Below are 11924 nucleotides of genomic sequence, written 5' to 3'. Positions count from 1 at the left end.
AGTCAAGTTTTTCAACTGATGGCTTGGAAAGTCTGCTGAAAAAAGGGTAAGACTTTTTCTCACTGTTTTACAATTTTAGTCTTATAAATATTTTCTTTTACAGAGAGATTTTGTAAAAATCGGGAATCACATGACAAAAGATCAATTTTCTGCAGAATCAGGTAAGTATTTTTTTTACAGGTAAATATTTTTTAAATGAATCAAAAAATTAATTTATTGCTAGTTTTTTTTATTACCTTCAAAAATTTTTCCAATTCTCGTCTTATTTTAAATACAGAATCAACTGATATTAACACAAAATTTCATAATCTTAACACAATTTGATATTAATACACAAGACATCAACTTAAATAACGAACTAAATAAATTTATAAACGAAATTGAAAACAGTGAGGATGTAATAACGGACGATTTTTTAAATTTAAAAATTAAACGAAACTAACAAGGAAAAATATTCTGTGTTAAAATGAGATGATGAATCATTAACATGGACTAAGGAATCATATAAAAATTTTGATGATAGTGTTGCTTCTAGTTCGAAACATAATTTAAAAAAATAATTTAATTAAACTACCTATTAATGATTCTGATGACGAAGAATTGATTTGTTTTTCTCAAAAAAGTAATCCTGAATATAATAGAAACATTTCCCCTATTTCATCAGCATTTTCCCCTTTGTCACCGTTTATCGAAAATTCTAGTTCTGAAGAAAATAAACCATCACAAAATCAAATTTCATATCCAAAACCATCTTTTATAATAACTAAAAAACTAAAACATTAAGAAAATATCTTAAACCTTATTCCAAAACAAAAACTTCAGGTTTTGCGCTTCAAAATTTTATTCAAAATTTTATTCAAAAAAACTCAAATTAATAAAGAAAATGCTGAAGAACTAGAACGTTTAAAACAATGTTTTGATATGTTAGGGGATCAAGCTTTAATAACATTATAAAAAGTCTTGAAGTTTGCCAGAAAAAAATACTAAAAATAATCTTAAAAAGGAACAATGGATATCCAACCGAAAATCTATTTTTAGAGGCTGAGGTATTAGATTTGAGATGTCTATATGCTCATTCTATTGTGATGTACCTTTATAATAAACCTGAATTACGGAGTGTACAAAATCATAACTATCTCACAAGAGCGGTAAGTAGTAAAACTCTCAGCGTTCCATGTTTTCACAGATCTCACGTACAGAGAACAGTACTTTATTTTGCACCTAAATTGTTTAATGTAATTCCATATAACGTACGTATAATTAACCAGCAGAGAAAATTTAAGATTCTTTCAAAAAAATACATAACTGATAATAAAAGCGCGGTACACAAAATACTTGCATTGAACTAAAAATAAGTTTTAAAATTCATGTAACTATATAAAAAATTCATGTAATTATATAAAATAAAAAAAAAATAAAATAAAACATATAAAATGTACATCCCGCTGGCCTCTCTCATCCCCGCCAATTGCCGCTCATTATTTGGGACACTTTGTGCTTTGTTTATGTTTGTTTTAGTGCAGGAAATTTATGCACACTGGGTTTTTGAGTTTTTTGTTTCGATTGTTGTACCATAGTTTCAGTTTGCGTATTTTATTGTTTTTTTCTTTCTATTGCACCTATGATTCATTTCTTTGATATAGTTATTACTTATTTGTTAGAGTGTTCAGCACACACAGCAATTGAATTTGCTAGGTGCTATGAAAAAGAAGTAAGAGTATCTATCACAGCATTTTTGATACATCGAAAGTCCGAAAATTACCAGAAATAAGTTGTTATAAAAATTTTCACATTCAAAGAAACATTCGAAGTTTTTCCTATATTTAGGTTTATTATATTATTTTTTTAGTATAAACTTGACTTATTATTATGCAGGTGTAAGAATAGTTAAAGAATTTTTGTTTTAAATTGATTTGTTATTAAAGTTGTTATTAAAGTTATTAAAATTGTTATTAAAGTTAGTGGATTCATTTAATTAAATATTTACATTTTTTCATTTATTTTTTTTAATTAAATTATATTTATACATTCTTTTTTCCAAATTTAACCTTTCATATAACAGAATAAAATTTAATATAAAACCATAAAATTATTTTACAGAATAAAATTGAAAGATGTTTATTTGTCCATCCTGTAAAAAAAACTTTACTCGTAAAGATAACCTATCTCGGCATTTAAAGAGTGTCTGCAACAAATCTTCCTTTCTAAACAGATGGTTGACAAAGTGTACACCTGAAGAAAAAAGTAAGATTTTTTTCATTTTATGTTATAACCTTTTGAAATTAACAAAATAATTGTCTTTATAGAGAAATATTGTGAAGAATGCAAGGAGTTAATATCACAAAATTTATGGTTTGGTCATCTACGATCAAACGCACATAAAAATAATTCTAAAATATTACAACAACCAGGAGTACAAATTATTAAATCTGCATTCAAAGAAAGAATAATAACATACAGATTATCTGTGGAGGAGATGATCGTAAATGTTAAAAATTACTTTATAACATTGGAACAAAAGATCCTTCGGATATTTGAGGATCAATTAAAAAAACATAAATGCATTAAAAGTAATATGGAGCTTTTTGGCTATTATTATAATCCCAGTACTGATAATCATGATGTAAAATCATTTAATACTCCATTTAAAGTAATTTGCAATAATCCTGAAACAAAGGATTTGATTGAAGAATTTGCAACAGTTATTGACAATAAGGCAGATCAGTTCGCAGAAAAAGATTCTGGTAAGTGTTGTAACTTTAATCTAAAAATATATATGTAATTAATTTTATTTCTGGTTTCAGGATGGATCTTACTTAATTTTGTTCATTTGGAAATTAACATCAATAAATTCAATCCTTTGAGAGCATCATCATTTATTGAACTCCCTCCTGAAATAGTACGACGTCAAGCTGTAGTTAACATAAGAAATAACGATGACTACTGCTTTGCTTGGTGTATCATGGCAGCTCTTCATACTCCAACACGTGTGGACTTTGTCACATCATCATACCCACATTATTCAACGGTTTTGAACACTGCAGGTATTGATTTTCCAATAACATTAAAAGACATTAAAAAATTTGAAAATCAAAACAATATTTCTATTAATGTATATGGTTTAGAAAAATATTATAATAAAATTTCTAATAATGAAGAATATGAAATAATTGGTCTCTACATTTCACAAATGCTAAAAAAATATTCATGTTAATTTATTATTGATAAACGATGATGATGGAAATCTTCATTATTGCTACATTTCCGATCTTTCTAAATTAATTTCTAAACAACTTAGTAAACACAATGGTAGAAAATATTTATGTGAAGGATGTTTGCAATATTTTGACACAGAACAAAAATTACAATACCATAATAGTTATGATTGTGATCATGTTAAAATTAATTTACCTTCTAAAGAACTAGTTAAAGATAAATATGGAAATGTAGCATATGAAAATATATTAAAATTTATAAATTATCAAAAACAAATGGAAGTTCCTTTTGTGATTTATGCAGACTTTGAATGTATTTTAAAACCTTTAAATAATAATGAAAAAGTAGAAGATCATATACTGTAAAAAAAATTGAACATATTCCATACTCTTTTGCATATTATATCAAATGTTCATTTGATGATGATTATTCTAAGTTTGAAAAATATAAAGGTTTGAATAGCGAAAAAGTTTTTATAAATTCTCTAGAACAAGATGTGTTAAATTTATATCACACATTTTTAAAGACTCCTAAGAAAATGAATACTCTAACAGAATTAGAACAAACTACACATAACAATGCTAAAAACTGTCATATTTGTGATAAACCACTTTTAGGGGATAAAGTTGCCGATCATTGTCACATAACAGGCAACTATAGAGGACCAGCTCACTCTTTGTGTAATATCAACTATAAAATTCCTAATTTTATTCCAGTTATAATGCACAACTTACGTAATTACGACAGCCACCTATTTTTAAAGAATTTGTGTTTAAATAAAGAACAAATATCAGTAATTCCACAAAATAAAGAAAAATATATTTCCTTTGAAAAACATATTCATGTAGACAATTATTTTGATAGACATACAAGAAATTAAAAAAAAAGAATCTATCACTTAGATTTATCGACTCATTTCAATTCTTATCATTTTCTTTATCTAAACTTTCAGATACCCTAAAAGATGAACAATGTAAAGAAATAAAAAAGATTTTCGAAGATGAGGAACAATTTAAACTTATTCGTCAAAAAGGTGTATTTCCATATAGTTATATTGACAGTTTTGAAAAATTAGAGGAAACTGCTTTACCTAAAAAAGATCAGTTTTTTAATAGTTTAACAGATGAACATATTACTGACGAGGAATACCAAAGAGCTCTTAAAGTTTGGGATCTTTTCGAATGTGAAAGTATAGGAAATTATTCAGATATTTATTTGCTATCAGATACTTTACTTTTAGCTGATATTTTCGAAAATTTTCGAAAAACATGTTTGTCTACTTATAAACTAGACCCTGCACACTTTTATACTTTTCCCGGGTTATCTTGGGAATCTTGTTTACGTTATACAAGCATAGAACTGGAATTACTGATAGATCCAGATATGATACATTTTTTCAAAAATAGCGTTCGTGGTGGAGTAAGTTCATGCATAACACGGAAATCAGAGGCAAATAATCCTTTTCTATCAAAATTTGATTCAACAAAACCTAATAAATATATAATGTACTATGATGCAACAAATTTATACGGTTTTGCAATGTCCCAATACCTGCCAACAGGCGATTTTGTTTGGTTGTCAGAAAAAGAAATAAAAAATCTAGATATTTTTTCAATTTCTAATACATCTAGCAAAGGTTATGTTCTAGAAGTTGATTTAGAATATCCTGAACACCTTCATGACTGCCACAATGATTTTCCTTTTTGTCCAGAAAATTATAAACCACCTAATTCGAAATCTACAAAATTAATTCCAAATTTGTACAATAAATCAAAATATGTTATTCATTACCAACTACTAAAACAATGTTTGCAAAACGGTCTTAAGTTAACTAAAATCCATAGAGTGATACAATTTTCTCAATCTGCTTGGTTGAAAAAATTTATAGATTTAAACACAAAGTTACGTAATGAGTCTAAAAATGAATTTGATCGTCACACCTTTAAATTAGCAAACAATAGTATTTATGGAAAAACAATGGAAAATGTGGATAGGAGAGTTGATGTAAGACTTGTTACCGAATGGGAAAAAAACAAAAGGAAAGATGGGGCTGAAAATCTCATTGCAAAGCCGTATTTTAAAGATTTGACTGTTTTCTCTGAAAATTTGGTAGCCATCCAAATGCAAAAAATATCGATTACATACAACAAACCAATATATGTTGGCTTTTCCATATTAGATATTTCAAAAACGGTTATGTATGACTTCTATTACAATTTTTTAAAACCTTTGTATAAAGAAAATGTTTCTCTTCTGTATACAGACACTGATTCTTTTATTCTTGAAATTACAACAAATAATGTTTATCATGATATGCAAAAGAATATTCATAAATTTGATACCTCCAATTATTTACCAAATAATATACATGAGATGCCAATAACACAATCAGTTGTTGGTAAATTTAAGGATGAATATGCTGGTGAACCCATTGAATCTTTTTATGGTACGGGGGCGAAAGCATATTGCGTGAAAACAGAAAATGGTTTATTAAAGAAAGCCAAAGGTATAAAAAAACATGCTATTAAAAACCAATTAGATTTTATTCATTATAAAGATGTAGTAGAAAATAATTCTAAAATTTTTTGCTCCATGTGTGTTTTTCGTTCTAGACTACATTCAATTTTTACTGAATTAATACATAAAATTGCATTGAATTCTGAAGATAATAAAAGATATCAAATTCCACATGATTTTAAAACACTTGCTTGGGGTCATCATGATATTTCATTTTACCAGTGGAATGCAGATAATCCAAACCTCGATATATTTTTTAAATAATACAATATATTTTTTTATTTAGTTTAACATTTACCATAAAACTCTTTAATGGTGTGAAACATCAAACTTTACACAATTATGAAAAGTTGTACTTATTAAAATTAGAATGTATTAATTATCATTCCTGAATGTGTGTTTTAAACACAATATATTTTATAGATATATAGATTTATACAGGAACAAATATATTTTTATGTATTTTAGTTTTAACATTTACCATAAAACTTTACACAATTATGAAAAGTTGTACTTATTAAAAGTATAATGTATTAAATAGCATTCTACTCTGGAATGATTTAAATTTAATTCATAATTCCACTTATGAGTGTTTTAAACTTGTTATAATTTATAGATATTAGTTGTAGATTTATACAGAAACAAATATATTTTTATGTATTTCAGTTTTACAATATTTTTTAAATAATACAATATATTTTTTATTTAGTTTTAACATTTGTCATAAAACTCTTTAATGGTGTGAAACATCAAACTTTACACAAAATAGTTCACATAGATTCATACAGAAACAATTATTTACCTATGCACAAGACACAACACAAAATAAAAACGAGTAACGAAAAACTGAAACCATAAAACTTATTTGAAGTGACTCATATAATTTTGTTAAATAAGTAAAATATATTTTTACATAATGTACTTTAGGTTATATACTATTTACATTGTATTACTATACTATTTACATTGTATTACTATACTATTTACATTGTATTACTTATTAATAATATACTTTTATATGAGTTAATGCATTTTCAATGAAAAATATACCTACTTATAGAATACATGTTTGACAATATTTCATTTCTTATTAATCCTTCTTAAGATGTGTTTGGAAAGTTTTGATAAAGATATTGATGATGTTACTTATAAAACCTTTGAAAATCGACTTTCTACTTTTAAAAACTGGAATGGAAAATTGGAACCTGAGGTATTAGCAGGAGCAGGCTTTTATTATATTTCATATAGTGACGTATGCAAATGTTACTATTGTGGAACTGAAATTTATGAGTGGACCTATGATGACTGTCCTATCGAAGAACATCACAAAATTTCTCCATTATGTAATTTAAATGAATGTCTATGGTTAAGTCAAAACAAAAAAAATAAGAAACAAAAATTCAAAAAATCTAATAATAATTCTTTGGAATGCATAATTTTGATGATATTATTATTCATTAATTTACATCTTTTTTCAACATATATTTCTTATGCTAATAAGTATTTATATTCATCTATAAAAAAGATATTGTCAAATATCATTTGGTAACCATCTTGAATGGAAGTAAATTGTAGATAAATAAAATTTTTAATAAAATATTTACTTTGTTTCAATGGCTCCTCAAACACATTTTATTCTCCTTTATTTCATATTTCAAAATGTTATTTATGTTCATTATCCCCCCACTGTAACCCGATGTGAAATATGTTTTTCGAATGAAACAAACATTACACTTGATAAAAATTGTCAATTTATGAAAGTTGGTTTAATCAATAATAATACACTTAGTTTTATATATCCCATCAACAAAGGAGAAAATGTTAGTAGGTTTTTTAAAATTTTATATCATTATTCAAACCAAACCATTTTTGATACTAATTGGATTGAAAGAACCGAATTAAAATATACACATTTTCAAAATGAATCATTCAACTATACTAAATTTATTAATGAAAAAAATAATGGATATAACATTTTTAATATCGTTAATCTCTTTTTAACTTTTACTATATTTTTGTATATTACAATTTTAATTATCTTTTTTTATTATAAATTTCAAACAGGAAATTTACACTTTCAATAATCAATTTCATTTAAAATATTGTTTCGAATAAGCAATGCGCATGAGTTGACGATATGAATAGGTGGGGTATGAATTGGTAGGGGTTCGAATATTAAAGTAAGAGGAGAACTTAATATTATTTAGTTCATTCACCATGTCTTCTAAAGTTTTTGAAAATCTTTTAAATTCAAAAATTTTCTTTTTGAATAAATCTTCATCAAAATTTGTTATTGTTGGTATAAGTAATCAAGACTTTTCACCGAAAATTATAATCGGTGGAAAAAATGGTTTTTCTATAACTCTAAGTGAAGAAAGTTGGAATAGTTTTTGCAATCATCGAGGAGTTATTGAAAATTACTTCTGCTTTCCCCAGCAAATTAACGAACCCATGTTGAATATAGACAACTTTAAATTATATTTTGAGAAAGTCAACAGTCTTCCTGTTATAAAAATTAAAGAAGAATATTCAAGATATATATATTTAGGATATGAGTCTATAGAAACATTATGGCGATTAAAGGAAGTTGTGGATTACAGAATTTCTATTATAAAGAAACAAGAATTTTCACTTTACTTTAAAGTATTCCAAACCAGCATTTCAATTCAGGAAGGTGATCCTATTGATAATATTTATCGCATTTTACAACCCAATCAAAATCCCAACAGTGAAAATGTTTCAACCATGTTGGAGTTCCTGATACTGTACCCGGAGGAATTGGAAAAAAGGTTGAAGAGGAATGAACTCAAAAGAAAATATTATGAAGAAATCGGTGACTTTTCAGGAAGAGAAAAATAAACTTTATGTGTTAGTGCAGTGGAATTTTGCTTATAAACAAGCACGAAAAAGTGAATTTAGAACTTATTATTTAGATAGACTTCGTCGTGCCTTTGGAAAATGCCTCGCGATACTTGCTTATACGCACATGATCTCCAACTTTAAATTTAGCAAGTTTTGAATCTATTGTTTTAGCATGAGTAAAGATTGATCTTAAAATCTTCTTTTCATTTTGTTTATTTACTTGGTTTGGTTTCATTCCAATTGTTGAATGTTTGGTGTTGTTGTAATCTTTAACGATATCTTGTAAAATATTAAGCCATCTATAATTTCCTTGCAAACTAAACATTTTCCACATTCTGGTTTTTAATGTTCGGTTTACTCTTTCTACTACACTTGCTTTTAAATTGGAAAAAGTACTATAATGGTTAATTTTAAATTTTTCCATCAGTTTTTGGAAATGTTGGTTGAAAAATTCTGTACCCCTATCCGTTTGCAAATTTTGTGGGTTGGTTTTTAAAGTAACTAATATGTTTTTCATCGCTGTGGCAACATCCTTACCAGATTTGGTTTTTACAGGTTCTGCCCAAACATATTTTGAAAACACATTTATAACAACTAAAATATATCTATAACCCCTATTAAATTTGGAATATGGTTGCATTTCTACTAGATCTGCCTGTAAAAGATCATTCAGTCCTTTAACAATTATCCTTCTTCGCATAAATTTTTTTCTAGCAGGTTTATGTAACTCATTAACTACTTGTTCCTTAATGGTTGTCATACTTTTGAAATTTTACCAAAAGATATTTAGTTTTGATAGTAGTTGTCCACAAAGCTTTTATACATCTCTGTCCATTCTTTTAATTTTTGTATTTGTTCATCCTTATTAGTTTCAATCAAAATTTCATTAATTTTAATTATTTCTTTGACTAGGTTATCTAGATATTCTTTAACTGTTGTTAATAGAAAATCTTTTCTTTTATTTGCAGAATTTTCTACTTCCGTTTCTATTTTTGTTAGTTCTTCATGCAATATTTTAGAGATAGTATATATATTTTGTGAAAGATTTTCTATATATTGTCTAATCTCTAAAGATACAACAGATAATTTTTTACCATTAAGAGTATCCTTTATAAGTTTACTCTTAGATGAAACAATATTATCAATATCATTTCTTAGATGTTTAATTCTTTCTTTTTGATTTTTAATTATCACTTCTCTAATTTGAGTGTTCATGGTCTTATCAATTTCATCAATATCAGCATTAATTTTTGTATTTTCTTCTTTTACATACTCTTTCAACGATTCTAGACTTACATAAAGTTCATCCAATTTTAAATCGAACTTCTCTAAACTGGATTTTATTGTAGAAATTTCACTTTTACTTTTATTTCTATCTTCACTTTCCAAAATTTTTTCTGATTTTAATTTTGTAATTTCAGCTAATGTATTATTAAATTGCTGTCTTAGATCTTGTAGTTCTTCTATGTCTTTTTTATGGTTAACTATGTGCATATTTAATGCTGTCGCTGTAATTTTTTCAGTTCTGTCAATTTTATCATGAACATCCTTAAAATAAGCTACTTCTTGATTAACTCTTTCGTAAACTTTGTTTGCGAAATCTTCAAATTTTGTTTTAATATCATTTTGAAGATTTCTTTTGATTGATTCAATTTCTGTTTTTAAATTATTAATTGTTTTTATATTATCATTAAATTGTACAATTTTATCTTCATGTTTTGTAATTTTATCATCAAAAAACTTAATTTTCTTTGCAAAATTACTATTGTTTGATTCATTTTCACTTAATCTTTTATTTGTGTTGTCTATACTACCTTGAAAATGTTCAATTACTTTATTTTCAATATAGTTTACATCTGTCTTAAACCTATTTAAAATTTTATTTTCAACATTTGATAAGACTGTATCTTCCAAGGTTGTTGTATTTACAGTGTTACGTTTAGAAATATGACAACCAAATTTATCAACAGACATGATTTGATATTGGTCAACAATTGATTTGTTTATAACTAGCAATTCTTATTTATAGTATAACTTTAGCCTCCCTTAATTCCTCAATTATAGATAATATTTCATTGTTGTGGGCTGTATTGCCAGCATCTGTAGATGCTAGTAAAAGACGAAGTCGATCCACAAGTTCATTTATATTATCCCAATACACATAATCTGTATTTGATTTATTTATTTTTAAAGTTAAACCTTTCCCTTTCTGAACAGCAGTCGTTCTACTAGTTCTAAATGGTGCTTTCGGTTTAGCAAAAGCTTCAGACAACCTTTCCAATGGTGTTATTGTTTTAGTTTTTGTAATACCCTTTCGTTGCAAGTAAGGTCCAATTATTGTCACATATTTATGTGAACTATTTCCTTGCACTTGCTCGTTGGGATCAAAATTTCTACGATATGCATTAGTTCTTTTTAATATGTCCATATAATTTTCTAAATCTTCATTAAACATATTATCTTTATTTAAACAGGTTCTTTTTTAAAAAGTAATTCATATAAACCAACCGTTCCGGGATATTTTATACCTTCCACATGAATATTTTTACCAATTATTTCCACAGGTTTTTGTGTTAAACCCAAAAAAAAATTATCTCTTTCGAGATCATGCACTATTCCATAATTATGATCAAACTTAGACTTTGTATCTCTCACACCTTCATCTATATATGTTCTTGGTAATTCATGGAAAGCATTCAACCAATCATCATATCCCGAAGTCCCAACATATGTTTGAATAGTTTGTCTTGTCTCTTCTAATATATCTGATAAATTTCTACTTTCTGAATGGTTAAATTGTGAAGGAAATGTTTCTGCAATAATACTTGTTTCTTGTATATTGGGAATCTGACTTATAGATTCTGTTGATCTGTTAAAAAATGATGGAGTTTCAGGTGGTAATATAGGAATTTTGCCAGTTTTCGGAGTTATTTTAACTTTTGTAGGTGTTGAAGTTTTAAAATATTCTTCTTGTAAGTCCACAGGTTCTTCTTTTATGTGTAAATGTTCCGATTTTCCAATAGCTGAGACTAGTTCTTGTAGAGGTTGTGTTATTGGTTTATAAGTCTGTTCTAACTCTGCTTGTGTTGTAGATGCTGCTGATTTTAGCATATGATACTTTTCTTTTACTGCTTGTCTTGACTTTATCAACTCTTTAGCTAAACGTTTATCCATGTTAGATAATTTTTAAATGAGGAAAAACCACAAAACTCGTCTTATATATAAATATAGGAGTCAAATTTATTTCTATATCTACCATTATTTAATTGACAATCTTTATCAATTACAAGAAAACCATAGGGTTCCCTCCAACATTTAGCACAAATATT

At 26.5% G+C, this 11924-nt stretch overlaps 1 protein-coding gene across 1 annotated transcript; it reads left to right on the top strand.

Moving 5' to 3' along the window:
- The first annotated feature begins 2159 nt into the window (after positions 1 to 2159).
- On the top strand, positions 2160 to 3534 carry LOC115882455. The gene is made up of 2 exons (XM_030900522.1): positions 2160 to 2744; positions 2805 to 3534. The coding sequence occupies exons 1-2, from the start codon at positions 2477 to 2479 to the stop codon at positions 3212 to 3214; spliced, it is 678 nt and encodes a 225-aa protein (XP_030756382.1). The 5' UTR covers positions 2160 to 2476; the 3' UTR covers positions 3215 to 3534.
- The last annotated feature ends 8390 nt before the right edge of the window (positions 3535 to 11924 follow it).

Source organism: Sitophilus oryzae, unplaced genomic scaffold (assembly GCF_002938485.1).
Source record: "Sitophilus oryzae breed Bouriz unplaced genomic scaffold, Soryzae_2.0 scaffold_177_pilon_pilon, whole genome shotgun sequence".
NCBI classification, from domain to species: domain Eukaryota; kingdom Metazoa; phylum Arthropoda; class Insecta; order Coleoptera; family Curculionidae; genus Sitophilus; species Sitophilus oryzae.
The sequence above is the reverse complement of the archived record's forward strand: the minus strand, read 5'-3'. Positions and strand labels throughout refer to the sequence as shown.

Excerpts from the sequence above, each read along its gene's own strand:
- LOC115882455 (XM_030900522.1), top strand. The coding sequence starts at position 2,477 with ATGATCGTAAATGTTAAAAATTACTTTATAACATTGGAACAAAAGATC. Across the intron at positions 2,745-2,804 it reads GTTCGCAGAAAAAGATTCTG|GATGGATCTTACTTAATTTT; the intron begins GTAAGTGTTGTA and ends TTCTGGTTTCAG.